The following is a 14,560-nucleotide window of genomic DNA, read 5'->3' on the forward strand; positions in this document are numbered from 1 at the left end:
TTTTTTTCTTTTTTTTTGAGACAGAGTCTCACTCTGTCACCTAGGCTGGAGTACAGTGGCGCTATCTCAGCTCACTGCAACCTCTGCCTCCCAGATTCAAGTGATTCTCCTGCCTCAGCCTCTCAAGTAGCTGGGATTACAGGTACCCACCACCATGCCTGGCTAATTTTTGTATTTTCAGTAGAGACGGGATTTCACCATGTTGGCCAGGCTGGTCTCAAACTCCTGAACTTAGGTGATCTGCTCACCTCGGCCTCCCAAAGTGCTGGGATTGCAGGCTTGAGCCACTGTGCCCAGCCCCAAATTCTTTTTATAACCTGAGCAGCACCACAAAAAAGACCTAGGGCCATCGTCACTCAGAGTCTGCCCTCCTCCATGCCCCTGCTGCTGGACCCGAGTCTGAGATGGTTTCGGGTGCCCTTGCTGGGGTATGGTGACCCTTCATACCCCAGAACTTGGAGCAAAGCAGGTTCCTATCACCTTGCATACCCCGCTGTGATTGCTGACCATATAACAAAATCCATATTGCCTGGCACAGGGACTAGCTGTGTTCTGAGGGGGGGTCACCCCTAGAGTGAGAGGCCACCTCCACATTGGGAGGATGGACCCTCACACGGATCGACATAAGAATGAAAACCACAAGGCCACTGTCCTTGTTGATTCTTACTAAAAATTCAGGCCGGGCATGGTGGCCCACACCTGTAATTCCAGCACTTTGGGAGGCCGAGATGGTTGGATCGCTTGAGCCCAGGAGTTTGAAACCAATCTGGGTGTCACGGTGAGACCTCTGTCTCTAAAAAATAGCATAAAATTAGCCAGGTACAGTGGCACACACCTGTATTCCAAGCTACTTGAGAGGCTGAGGTGGGAGAATCACTTGAGCCCAGAAGGTTGAGGCTGCAGTGAGCTAAGCATGTGTCCCTACGCTCCAGCCTGAGTGACACACCAAAATGCTGTCTCAAAAAAAGCCCTACGATCAACCACCCAGATAAATAAGGAATGGAAGAAACCAAAGGTTTTTGGTCTTCACTTAATAAAATTGTTTATATAAAAATCCCAACACATTCCCACAAGTTATTAGTGGTGAGCAGAGTTTTGCAGGATGCTGTTGGAGGCTCGGCAGCTAAAGATCATCTGCATTCCTGTACTAGACTCAAAGGCGCCAGCTCCTCTGTAATCTGTCATCACAGATTCTGGTGAGCTTCTCATGAGAGTCCCACAGGGCCTGAGTCGACCATTGGGTTAGCTCCTTGGGGTGCTGGTGACCCTGAAGGCAGGGCTAGAAGGTGGCCAGTGGCCTTGTGAAGGGATGACAGTGCAGCTGGAGATGTTTTGTCTGGATAATGCTCCTCGGGGCCTTTGCTCTTGCAGGGTTCGGACAGGACCCTGCTGCAGGGTCGGTGCCAGAGGGAGGCTTTCTGGGGACCACTGGCTACACGGGAGCCAGGTGGGGAGTGTGGGAATCACAGAGCTTAGGTGTGGGTTCCAGTGGTCTTAGGCTCCTCTTCGGCAAGGTTGTTAGCCCATTGTGATGAGGGGTTTGTGGCAAGAAAAGGGTGTGAGATGGTTGCCCAAGCATGGAGCACCAGGGGTCGGCAAGCCTCGCAGGACTGCCAGGAGCACCTGCACCCTTTGGTTCTTATAGGCTGGGTTTAAAGTGAGACACAAAAAGCATAAATCACCAAGGAAAAGATTAACAAGTTTGACATGGCAAATTAAAGAAATTTGCTCATCAGATCTGAAAAAATGCACAGAACTGTAGGTGAACATCAACAAGAAAAAGAATTACCAAAGAAGATACCACAAAAACTTTTCTCTATAGGAAGTGGAAGGGCTCAGCCTTGGCCCTGGGAGCAGCAGTGGACAGGGCCTAAGGCCAGTGGGAACTGGCGTGTATACCCTGACCTGGCCCTCTGCACCACGTCTGCATCAGCCCTGGGGGGGTCTCACAGCAGCCTTGGGTCAGGTGCTACCACTGCCCCATTTCTTTTTTTATTTAGACGGAGTCTCTCACCGTCACCACTGTCGCCCAGGCTGGAGTTTAGTGGTGTGATCTCAGCTCACTGTGACGTCCGCCTCCGGGGTTCAAGTGACTCTCCTGCCTCAGCCTCCCCAGTAGCTGGGATTACAGGCGCCTGCCACCACGCCCAGCTAATTTTTTGTATTTTAGTAGAGATGGGGTTTTACCCTGTTGGCCAGGCTGGTCTCGAACTCCTGACCTCAAGTGATCCACCCGTCTTGGCCTCCCAAAGTGCAGGGATTACAGGCATGAATCACCGTACCCAGTCACTGCCTCATCTTATGGGTGAGGAAACTGAGGCACAGAGTGGCTGAGTAACTTGTCCCAGGCCATGCAGCTGGGGAGTGGGAGAGCCAGGACTAGGCCTGTGCAATCTGGCCTGTGCCTCTGAGCTGCTCTTTAAAGCAGACATGGGAAGAACTGCTATGAAATCAGAAGGGGAGACTACAGCTCAGAAAAATGGGGGAAGAAGAGGCCAGAACCACACAGCCAGTCATCATACACATAGAAAGGTGATCAGCCCATTAGTTTCAAAGAAGTATCTCACATTAAGCAGTTTGGAGAAAATTAAAAGTAAATGTCTGAAAATACCAAGATGAGATTGTACACTGGAGCAGGGCCTGCAGCAGTGCTGCTGGGAATGGCAGTGAGCAGCCACCCTGGAGAGAGTGGGCCCATCAGAAGAACTTGAGATTGGGGCAGCCGAGGTGGTCCCAGCAGCACCCCTTGGTCTTATGCCTTGTGTAGCCCCCTCCCCGTGTGGTGGGCGTGTCCTCTCAGGACCTCTGGACTTTGCCCTGGAGCTGAGGGTCCCATTGTGTTTCCTCCCCAGTTTCTGCCTCTCCACCTGGTCCTTAGCAGGGCTATAGGTGCTGGCCTCAGTTTTCTCCCCCTGTACCCCCATGTTTCCCCTTCATCTAGGGCCCAGGCCCACTGACCACTCACACATCTGCACCTAAGTTAGGTCCATGTCCTGGGCTCCAGGCCCCATAGCCAGTGTTTTTTTTTTTTTTTTTTTTTTTTTTTTGAGACGGAGTTTCACTCTTGTTACCCAGGCTGGAGTGCAATGGCGCGATCTCAGCTCACCGCAACCTCCGCCTCCTGGGTTCAGGCAATTCTCCTGCCTCAGCCTCCTGAGTAGCTGGGATTACAGGCACGCGCCACCATGCCCAGCTAATTTTTTGTATTTTTAGTAGAGACGGGGTTTCACCATGTTGACCAGGATGGTCTCGATCTCTTGACCTTGTGATCCACCCGCCTCGGCCTCCCAAAGTGCTGGGATTACAGGCTTGAGCCACCGCGCCCGGCCATAGCCAGTGTTTTTTGACTCTCCACCCATATGTCCATGCCACTCGAAGCCCAGGCGGCCACCTGCCCCGGCCTCTGCCTGCTCCAAGCTCTGCCTGCATAGTTGTCCCAAGGCCATAGCTGAGTCACGTCCACAGGTCTCATCCATAGGCATCAGTGCGCTGTCAGGAGCTGCCCACCTGTGGGAGGGCCTCATGCTAACCCTGGTGTCCTGGTGCCCCTCCGCCCTGGCCATTGTTCTCGCTGTGGCTCTTCCTGCCCGCACTGTGCCTGCCATGGCAGCCTTTGGCAGAATGTGTTTCACAAGCCTGTCTGTGAGGGTGGGTGGGCGTGGTGCTGCTCCTCTAGTCTCTGGCAGACTGGAGTTGGTGGGAACCTGTGGCCAGAGGGCATTTTTGGGAGGAGGCTGGTACTTGCAGCAGTTTACTGTGGTGACAGAGCACCAAGTGCAAATCGGGTGGCTTCAAACAACAGAAATGTGTTTTCTCACAGTTTAGGAGGCCGGAAGTCTGAGCTCAAGATGTTGGCAGGTTTGGTTCCTTCTTGGGGACCCAGAGAGATCATTTCAGGCGTCCCCAGCTTCTGGTGGGGCCATGGATTCTGGGCGTCCTTGGCCTGAGGCTGCCTCGCCCATCTGTGCCTCCGTGTCACATGGCCATCTTCCCCCTGCCTCTGCGTCTCTTTTTTTTTTTTCCCCCAATATATATATTTTTTTAATATAAGACAGGGTTTTACCTTGTTGGCCAGGATGGTCTCGATCTTCTGACCTCATGATCCACCTGCCTTGGCCTCCCAAGGTGATGGGATTACAGGCGTGAGCCACCACGCCCGGCCTGTGTCTCTTCTTGTAAGGATGCTGTCATGTTGGAGTTATGGCCCACCCTACTTTGCTATGACCTCATTTTAACAGTCACATCTGGCGGGGCGCTGTGGCTCACACCTAATCCCAGCACTTCGGGAGGCCAAGGTGGGCAGATCACTTGAGGTCAGCAGTTTGAGACCAGCCTGGCCAACATGGTGACACCCTGTGTCTACTAAAAATATAAAATTAGCCAGGCATGGTGGTATGTACCTGTAGTCCCAGCTAGTTGGGAGGCTGAGGCAGAAAAATCTCTTGAACCCTGGAGGCAAAGGTTGCAGTCAGCTGAGATCAAGCCACTGCACTCCAGCCTGGGTGGCAGATTGAGACTCTGTCTCCAAAAAAAAAAAAAAAAAAGTCACATCTGCAAAGACCCTATTTCCAATAAGTCCATGAATTTGGAGGGACACCTTTCACCTCTGTATAGTCCTGGAGTTCTGTGCTTGGCTGGTGTACTAGGGAGGGCATCTTGCAGGCTGCCATGGGATTTCTGGAAGGGGCAGGCTGCAGACGTAGGTGTTGGGAATCGTCACAAGCCCACCGCCTGCAGCCACTCACCACTGGCCGGTGTGGTAGCTCTGCAGCGCTTCAGCGAGGGTGCCCTGGAGTACCTGGCTAACCTGGACCGAGCCCCAGACCCCACGGTCAGGAAGGATGCCTTCGCCACCGACATCTTCAGCGCCTACGACGTTCTCTTCCACCATTGGCTGCAGAGTAGAGAAGCCAAGGTATGCCCCACGGCTGCCTCAGTCTACACCTGATGCCAGGGCGCTTTCCTCCCCACGTTCCCTGCCCACGGCAAATTGATCAGAGGGCGGTGGTGGATTGGAGAGTGGAAGTGGCTCACCTTTATTTTTATTTATTTATTTATTTATTTTGAGACAGAGTCTCACTGTCACCCAGGGTGGAGTGCAGTGGCATGATCTTGGCTCACTGCAGACTCCGCCTCCTGGGTTCAAGTGATTCTCATGCCTCATTCTCCTGAGTAGCTAGGATTACAGGTGCCCACCACCATACCTGGCTAATTTTTGTGTTTTTAGTAGAGATGAGGTTTTGCCGTTTTGGCCAGGTTGGTCTCGCCCTTCTGACCTCAGGTGATCCACCCACCTCAGCCTCCCAAAGCTCTGGGATTACAGGTGTGAGCCACTGTGCCTGGCTACCTTTAGGCCGACATACCTGCTCAGGACCCCGCCTACATACAGGTCTCATACTTGTGACGGGTGCCAGAGGGGCCCAGTCACTATGGGTTTTCCCTCTGCCCGGAGACCCAGTGCTGCTGGCGGGACACTGAGCATCTCCTACAAACCCTATTGGCCTGGCCACCATCTAGCTTGCCTTGGTAACCCCACAACTGTCTGCTGGGTTCTGGCTTACTTCCCAGCCCCTGTAGCACCCACTGATATCCTGGTGTTTGCTCACCTCTGTCCCGGGTGGTTGCTGGACATGCTCCGAGCAGTTGGTGTTGACTGAGCAGCGTGAGCTTCCTGCCCACTGTCCCCTCTCAGCTCCGACTCGCCGTGGTGGAGGCTCTGGGGCCTATGAGCCATCTGCTGCCCAGTGAGAGGCTGGAAGAGCAGCTGCCCAAGCTCCTCCCTGGGATCCTCGCCCTCTACAAGAAGCACTCAGAGACCTTCTACGTGTCCAAGGTATCTGCAGTCAGGGCAGGTCCACCTGCCTAGTCAAGGACCCCTCCAATCAGACTCCACGGGGGTGGCCCTGAGTCCTCTGCTAGGGCTCAATGGTGGGCTATGAAGGACAGAGCCCTTGCAGGGACCAGCTTAGAGTTTTCCCATTGCTCTGTCCTGTATGGTGCCAGGAACCTCTTGGTCCATGGCACCTGTGGCCTAGGGATCCCCTTTCCTGGGCCCTCACCGCCCTCCTCCCCAGCTCTGAGTTCTAGAGGTAGATGAAGGGCCTCCTCATTTGATCCCCAAGATGGGGCCCATGTACTCCTGGCCCATGTCTTCCTGTGGCCCAACTGTGAGGCTCTGGTTGACCTCACAGTCAGTTCAGGGGGCTGGAGGTAGGACTGGTGGCCTCTTCTCCCTACCCCGAGCAGAGCCTGGGCCAGATCCTCGAGGCAGCTGTGAGTGTGGGCAGCCGCACACTGGACACCCAGCTGGATGCCCTCCTGGCCGCACTGCACTCCCAGGTAGGAGGCGGGGCATGGGTGGGGCGGGTCCTGGTGCCATAGACTCCTCAGTGTAAAGTTGCCAGATGAGGGGTGCAGAAAGTAAGTCGGGTGGACAGCTCAGCTAAGGAGTTATGGGGCTAAGGAGTGGGTATTCCCTGAGATTCGCCCGGGTGACTTCTTAGCGATGTCGCCATGCTCTTGCCCTGCCCAGCAGTGGCAGTGCAGGTGACATAGGAGTCCCCGGTGTGAAGGTGGCAGGAGTAGGTGCTCAGGCCCAGTGCAGGCCCAGTACAGGAGTTCTGGGAGAAAGGTCAGCACAGCTGAAGCACCAGTTGTGGGAGGCCTGAGACTGCCCGGGGTTTCTGGGGACTGAGCTCAGAGGAGCAGAGGAGAGGCCCTGGGCTGCAGGGGGATGGCGGGGGAGTCTTGAAGGCCCTGCTGGAGAGGAAGCGATCTGGGAAGAGGCTGAGCAGTGGGGTCCCCTCTCCAGGTTGGGTGAATGAGATCTGAGAACGATTGAGGGACAAAGGTGCCAGGTCACCCATGGCCCTGGCACTGGGGCTTGTTTGCCCATGGGACTTTCTGGATGACAGAGGAGAGGGCCAGAAAGCTAGAGATGCTGGTGTGGTGAAATCTGCAAAGAGACTGTCTGAGAAGTGTGGAGGTGTGGGTTTGCTGCCCTGCCCCTCACCTGGCCCACTCCAGCTGGGCCCCACCCTCTACCACCTGGATGGTCCTGGCTGCATCCCAGAAACGAAGGGGAAGAGGGACGGCAGCCACAGAGCTAGTAAACATAATGTGAGCACTGTGAACAGTCACGTGGTAACAACTTTTACAACTGGATGAAATGGTTAGGTTCCTAGAAAGATACAAATGCCAAGATTGGTACGAAAAGCAGTAGATAACTTAAATCCAATAAAGCAACAGAAATAATATTCTTTTTTTTTTTTGAGACAGAGTTTTGCTTTTGTTGCCCAGGCTGGAGTGCAATGGCGCGATCTCAGCTCACTGCAACCTCTGCCTCCCGGGTTCGAGCAATTCTCCTTTCTCAGCCTCCCTAGTAGCTGGGGTTACAGGCACGTGCCACTGCACCTGGCTAATTTTCGTATTTTTAGTAGAGACTAAAATGTTGTCCAGGCTGGTCTTGAACTCCTGATCTCAGGTGATCCACCTGCCTCAGCCTCCCAAAGTGCTGGGATTAAAGGTGTGACCCACCTCGCCCGGCCAACCACAGAAACTTATTAACAGCCAGGTGTCATGGTGCCTGCCTGTGGTTCCAGCTACTCCAGAGGCTGAGTTGGGAGGATTGTTTGAGCCCAGGAGGTTGAGGCTGCAGTGAGCTGTGATCATGCCAGTGCGTTCCAGTCTGGGCAACAGAGCAAGACCCTGTCTTTTTTTAAAAAGAAAAATAAAAGGAACCTATTATGTATATGAATTAATGAAGAATGTACAAGAGCTCTATGGAGAAAAGGCTTACAATTCTAAAAACAGTAGTGAAAAAGAGAGATGTAGCATAATATCATTTACACAGTCTGAAGATGAGCAAAACAATACAGATTTGCAAAAAATATGAAAACAAAAAGTGATTATCTACATGCAGTGGGCATGGGAGTAGAGAATGGATTAAAAAGGAAATATGAATATACAAAAGCTGAGAAGATAGAAAAATGTGTTATTTCCTATTCTTGAGCTATTCATTCATTTCTTTTTTCCATTGCATTTTAAGTTTTGTTCATATTGATCTGTAACAGTTACTTATTTAATTTTTTTAGCAACAGGGTCTTGCTCTGTCCTGCAGGCTGGAGTACAGGGATGTGATCATAGCTCACTGCAGCTTCCAACACCTAGGCTTATGCGATCCTCCTACCTCAGCCTCCAGAGTAGCTGTAACTACAGGTGCACGCCACCATGCCTGGCTTTTTTTGTTTTTAATTTTTTGTAGAAACAGAGTCTAGGCTGGGTGCAGTGGCTCACACCTGTAATCCCAGCACTTTGGGAGGCTGAGGGGGGAGGGTAGATCATCTGAGGTCAGGAGTTCGAGACCAGCCTGGCCAACATGGCAAAACCCTGTCTCTACTAAAAACTACAAAAAATATTAGCCAGGCATGGTGGTATGTGCTTGTAATCCCAGCTACTTGGGAGGCTGAGGCTGGAGAACCACTTGAACCCAGGAGGCAGAGGTTGCAGTGAGCCAAGATTGTGCCATTGCACTCCAGCCTGGGCAACATAGTGAGACTGTTTCTTTGTTGAGACAGGGTCTTACTCTGTTACCCAGGCTGGTCTCCAACTCCTGGCTTCAGGTGATCCTCTTGTGTCAGCCTCCCAAAGTATAGAGATTACAGGTGTGTGTGAAAATATTTGCTCCTACTTTGTCATTGATTCATTCATTCATTCTTGAGACAGGGTCTCGCTTACTCACCCAGGCTGGAGTACAGTGGCGATAACAGCTCACTGCAGTCTTGGCCTCCTAGACTCAGGTGATCCTCCATCCTCATCCCCTCCCTAGACCCCAGTAACCAGGACCACACTCACATGCTACTTTGTCGTTTATCTTTAAACTCTGTTTATGATATTTTTTAGCCGTACAAAGTTGTTTAATTTTTACGTTATCATTTATCCATCTTTTATGTTATAGTTCAGGTTTTGTTATACATAGAAAAGCATTTCGAAATCAGTGATTAGCAGCTGGGCGTGGTGGCTCAAACCTGTAATCCCAGCTACTTGGGAGGCTGAGGCAGGAGAATCACTTGAACCCGGTAGGCAGAGGTTGCAGTGAGCCAAGATCGTGTCACTGTGCTCCAGTCCTGGCAACAGAGTAAGACTGTCTCAAAAAAAAAACAAAAGAAAAAAGAATCAGTGATTGTTGTTTTCTGAATTCTCCCAATTTCCCTTCCACTATTATTATTGGTATTATTATTATTTTGAGACAGAGTCTGTTGCCCAGGCCGGAGTGCAGTGCTGCAATCTTGGCTCACTGCAACCTCCACCTCCCAGGTTCAAGTCATTCTCCTGCCTCAGCCTCCCAAGTAGCTGCTACAATGCCCGGCTAATTTTTGTATTTTTAGTAGAGATGGGGTTTCACCATGTTGGCCAGACTGGTCTCGAACTCCTGACCTCAAGTGATCCACCCGCCTCGGCCTCCCAAAGTGCTGGGATTACAGGTGTGAGACTCTGCACCTGGCCCCCTACGCTTTTATTATTGAATCCATCTGGGATTTATTTTAGGTAAGGAATGAGAATCCAACTGTATCTTTTTTCCATATGAATACCCATATGCATTAGTTATGTATTGCAGTGTAACCAATTACCACAAAACTTACCACCTTAAAACAACAACAGCTATTATCTCACAGTGGGTCCAGAAAATGAGAGCAGCTCAGAGGGTCGCTGCAGCTTAGGGTCCCTTGTTAGTTTACAGCCATTCATGCTGTCGGTCTGGGCTGTGCCATCTAAGGCTTGACTGGGGCTGGAGGATCTGCTTCTAAGGCTGTTCATTCGCATGGCTGTTGGCTGAAGGCCCTAGTTCCTCACCATATGGATCTCTCTGTAAGACCTATTAAGTGTCCTCACACCATGGTGGCTGCTTCCTGCAGGGCAGGTGATCTGAAAGAGCGGGCAGGAAGCTGCAGCATCTCTTATGATCATACTTCATCTTTATAGTAGAAATAACAAGCAGGTAGCGGGGAACCTAGAGCCGAGCCTTGGGGCCAAATCCCCCACCTCACTATGCTTCCTAACAGTTTTCTAAGAACCCAGGTTGGGCTGTGGCCCTGTGGGCCTGGGGCCTTTGCTGTGGTTACCTCTCTGCCTCATAAGAGGGCTGTGCTGAAGAATTGCTTTGGAGCCCTTTGTTCAGAGACCCTGTCAGCGCCCTCTGCTGACCTGCGAGTAGGGATGGAGGATGTCACACCTGGATTAGTGGGGGGTGCTTTGACATCACTGTTAAGGTAACGTGGAGCCCAGAGAGACCTCTGCCAACATCCTTAGTTTTTTATTGTTGTTTGTTTCTTCATTTGAGACAGGGTCTCTTGGACATGTCTTTATGGCAATGCAAAAAAAAAAAAGAAGGCCGGGTGCAGTGGCTCACGCCTGTAATCCCAGCACTTTGGGAGGCCAAGGCAGGTGGATCACGAGGTCAAGAGATCGAGACCATCCCAGTCAACATGGTGAAACCCCGTCTCTACTAAAAATACAAAACATTAGCTGGGCATGGCGGCGCATGCCTGTAATCCCAGCTAGTCAGGAGGCTGAGGCAGGAGAATTGCCTGAACCCAGGAGGCGGAGGTTGCGGTGAGCTAAGATCGCGCCATTGCACTCCAGCCTGGGTAACATGAGTGAAACTCCATCTCAAAAAAGAAAAGAAAAGAAAAGTGAGACAGGGTCTCGCTCTGTCACCAGGCTGGAGTGCAGTAGCGCCATCAGAGCTCACTGCAGCCTCAACCTTTCGGGCTTAAGCAGTCCTCCCACTTCAGCCTCCTGAGTAGCTGAGACCACAAGCATGCACCACCATGCCCAGCCAACAGCCTGTTTTTGCTTTGTACCAGTTCAAGTATTTTTTTCCTTATGACTTTAAACAAGTGGACTCCAGAAGTTTTGGGTTCCAGTGCTTTATGCTTTCCAGCCTGGGTTCCAGGCGTCACGCCCCATGGGAGACACTCCTCTCTAGTAAAACATGTCTCTTGGGAATCTGTTTCCTGCCGCTGATAGGAAGGGTGGAGGGTGGTGGAGCAGGATGTGTCCCTGAAGACTTGACAGCAGCTGTGTGTCTGCCTGTTGCTGCCTGTCTCCCTCCTCTTTCCCACTGTAAGGAAATGGGGCTGGTCCTGGAGCGCCTCTGAGTACAGAGGGTGAGACTGTCCTGCACCCAGGGCCTGGATGAGGAAGAGCCTGGAGCTCCTGCTGCCTGCTGTAGGCATGGGGTGGGAACCTGAAGCCCTCTGCCCAGCTGCCCAGACCCAGATTCATCAGAGAGCAGGATCCTTTCTTCTGGCCTCTCTGGGTCTATAACCTGTGCCCCTGTTCCTGGAGCAGATCTGTGTGCCTGTGGAGTCCTCAAGCCCCCTGGTGATGAGCAACCAGAAGGAGGTGCTGCGCTGCTTCACTGTGCTGGGTGAGTGGGAGGCCCAGCCTTGCCCACTGGCATCTGCGGACACTTGTGGGGTCACCACCTGCTGTGTGTGGAGGGTGGCAGTGGCTGGGGTATTGGTTGGGGATGCAGAGGCCTCTGTTTCCACCTCTTCTGGGTCTGCCTGTGTCTCCAGGGTCCTCTGGACCAGGGCCTGGGCAGTGGTTGCAGCCCAGAACATTGTTCTCCTCGGAGTAGTGTGCTGCTGCCCTGCCCAGATCCTTGGGGGCCTCCAGTCACGGTCTTGTCCAGGCATTTCCCACCTGCCCCCCGCCCACCTGTTCCTCCGCACCCCATCTCTGGCTCCATGGCCTGCTCTCTGCTCCCCCAGGTGGCGTGTGGCTGCTGGCCCTCATTGCCTGCCCAGCCTCCCATGACCCACCTGGAGGTGCTATACCTCCTGTCACCCCCCAACTTGATGCTGTCCCCGTGCCCTGCCAGGCCCTCACAGCCAACCTGGAGGGGCAGGAGATGGTGTGAGGAGGGATCCTGCTTGTACTTAGGGCTGTCACCTTGCTGGGGCCACAGTGTCAGTATCTCCCTGGAGCTGGCTGGGCAGGCGGGGGCCCCCTACCTGCATGAGCATCTGCCCTTACACAAGTCCCGCAGGAGGGATGTGGGGAGACTGACGCAGACAGGCTGGGGGCAGGCTTGTGGTGGGCGGAGGGACCACAGGTCTGATGCCCAGGCAGAGCAGGCCTCCAGAGCCCACCTGGAATGGGGATGGCACTGGGCAGCAGCTGCAGTGAAGCCTGGTAAGTGGGTAAGGGAGCTGCCGCAGTCATTGCCAGAGAGCTCCTGGAGTTAGGGCTGCATTAGCCCTGCTTGGGCTGGTGGTCTGTGTTCTTGACAGTCGAGTCCCCTTGAGCCTTAGATGGGCCTGGAGCCAGGAGACTCAGGAGGGGCCACTGAGGGCCCTCTTATGGGCCCCCCTCTGAGTTGGAGAAGCTGAAACAAGCACCTGTGTGCTGGGCGGGCCAAGATTTGAGTCCCTGCCTGCTCTGGGTGGTGCTGATGCTGTAGGGTAGGGGCCATGTGCTCCAACCCTGCCTTAGACAAGGACATCAGAGCCCAGTGATTAGGTGGCCCCAGCTTCTCACCTTCACACAGTGACTCTCCTGGGTCCTCCTCTGTGCTGGGAAGTAGGAGGATGCTGTGTATAGGGATGAACAAGATGACATTGAGCCTAACCTGTACCTGTTGCTCTGTAGCCTGCAACTCGCCTGACCGCCTACTGGCCTTCCTGCTTCCCAGGCTGGACTCTAGCAATGAGAGGACCCGCGTGGGCACCCTGCAGGTGGTCAGACATGTCATCAATTCGGCTGGTGAGTGCCTCCACGCTAGCCTGGCCACCACCCCAGCCATGTCCAGGGTGGAGCAGGTCCTGGCAGATGTTGCTCCTCTAGTGACAGTACCATCCTGCTTTGAATTCTCTAGAAAGATTTCCCTACTTTCTATTTTGTAAAATTCCAAACTTTTTGAAAAGTTGTAAGAATGTTACCTGTCTATCCTTCACCAGATGGTGGTGGTTCACGCTTGCTTTGACAGCTGGCTGCAGACACCATGTGTGGCCACACTCCCCACATGACTGTGCCTCTGAGGGCTCCCAGAGCCTCAGACAGCCGTTCCCCAGCTGCTCTAGCTCATTCTGGGATCAATTCCAAGACATACTTTGGTTTAGTTTGCTTGTCTCTTAGACTTCTTTGCCTGAGAAGAGCCTTTTCACTGTTTGTTTGGTTGGTTTTTTTTGGGATGGAGTCTCACTCTGTCGCCCAGGCTGGAATGCAAAGGCATGATCTTGGCTCACTGTAACCTCCGTCTCCCGGGTTCAAGCAATTCTCCTGCCTCAACCTCTCCAGTAGCTGGGACTACAGGCATGCGCCACCACACTTGGCTAATTTTTGTATTTTTAGTAGAGATGGGGTTTCACCATATTGGCCAGGCTGGTCTTGAACTCCTGACTTTGTGATCTGCCTGCCTTTACCTCCCAAAGTGCTGGGATTACAGTGAACCACTGTGCCCAGCCCTTTTTAAGAGATAAGGAGGCCAGTTGTTTTGTACATATGTGTGTTGGGGTCTTCACAATTAGACTAAAAACTTCACATTTCCTTGTTTTAAGTCTTTATTTAATTTTTTTTTTTTTTTTTTTTTTTGAGGCAGAGTCTCACTCTGTCACCAGGTTGGAGTGCAGTGGTGTGATCTTGGCTCACTTGCAACCTCCGCCTCTGAGGTTCAAGCGACTCTTCTGCCTCAGCCTCTCGAGTAGCTGGGACTACAGGTGTGTACCACCGCGCCCAGCTAATTTTTGTATTTTTTTAGTAGATACGAGATTTCACCATGTTGGCCAGGATGGCCTAGATCTCCTGACCTTGTGATCCGCCCGCCTCGGCCTCCCCAAGTGCTGGGATTACAGGTGTGAGCTACTGTGCCTGGCCTTAAGGCTAACTGAAGTGATTAATAACAAGCCTGAAAAACATACCATTTTTCACAGGTGAGCTTGTGCTTTCCAGCGTGGCTCTTCCGCAGGTCAGTGCGCAGTGGCCGTGGCCCGCCAGCCCTGCTCAGTCTGTGAGCTAGGGAGCTTTAATGGGTTATAAAAGCAAACAGAGGGACAGCACGTGACCCACAAAGCCTAAAATATTTTGTCTGCCCTATTCAGAAGTGGCACCCTGCCCCCTGTCCTGTGAGGCTCACTATCAGTCAGGTGCTGGGTTGCAAACAGCTGCCACTGAGGGAGGCACATAGAGTTCTGGGACATGTAGGAGCAGCTTGAGAAAGCAGGAGGGCCAAGGGAGGACGGGCAGACAGGGCCACAGTGTGAAATGTCACCAGGCTAGGAGTCAGGCACAGGCACTGCAGGACACCCTCAGAGGCCCCTGCCCCACTGGAAGCAGCCTGAGGTGCTGCTGCTTTGGGCCTGCCCAGACTTAAGAGCCCAGGGTAGTGCTGTGGTGGGCTGGATAGAGGCTGGGAGGGGAGGGAAGTGCAGGCTTTCTGTGGAGGGGCAGGGAGGGGAGCACCCACTCTGTGGAGGGGTGGGGAGGGAAGTGCAGGCTCTCTGTGGAGGGGCGGGGAGGGAAGTGCAGGCTCTCTGTGGAGGGGTGGGGAGGGAAG

General features: G+C 53.0%; 1 protein-coding gene across 11 annotated transcripts in view; it reads left to right on the forward strand.

The window, feature by feature from the left end:
• MROH1 (maestro heat like repeat family member 1) overlaps positions 1–14,560 on the forward strand; it is a 117,112-nt gene that overhangs the window by 40,954 nt on the left and 61,598 nt on the right. For all 11 annotated transcript variants that reach the window (XR_001819851.2, XM_037732459.1, XM_017511639.2 and 8 more), the window contains 5 exons: positions 4,764–4,915; positions 5,693–5,833; positions 6,247–6,339; positions 11,353–11,431; positions 12,658–12,771. Coding sequence is in view for 10 of the 11 variants with exons in the window: in XM_037732459.1 (XP_037588387.1) it covers positions 4,764–4,915; positions 5,693–5,833; positions 6,247–6,339; positions 11,353–11,431; positions 12,658–12,771 (579 nt within the window). In the remaining variant the exon portion in view is untranslated. The remainder of the gene's footprint in view (positions 1–4,763; positions 4,916–5,692; positions 5,834–6,246; positions 6,340–11,352; positions 11,432–12,657; positions 12,772–14,560) is intronic.

This window comes from Cebus imitator, unplaced genomic scaffold, assembly GCF_001604975.1.
Source record: "Cebus imitator isolate Cc_AM_T3 unplaced genomic scaffold, Cebus_imitator-1.0 Scaffold449, whole genome shotgun sequence".
Lineage (NCBI taxonomy): Eukaryota > Metazoa > Chordata > Mammalia > Primates > Cebidae > Cebus > Cebus imitator.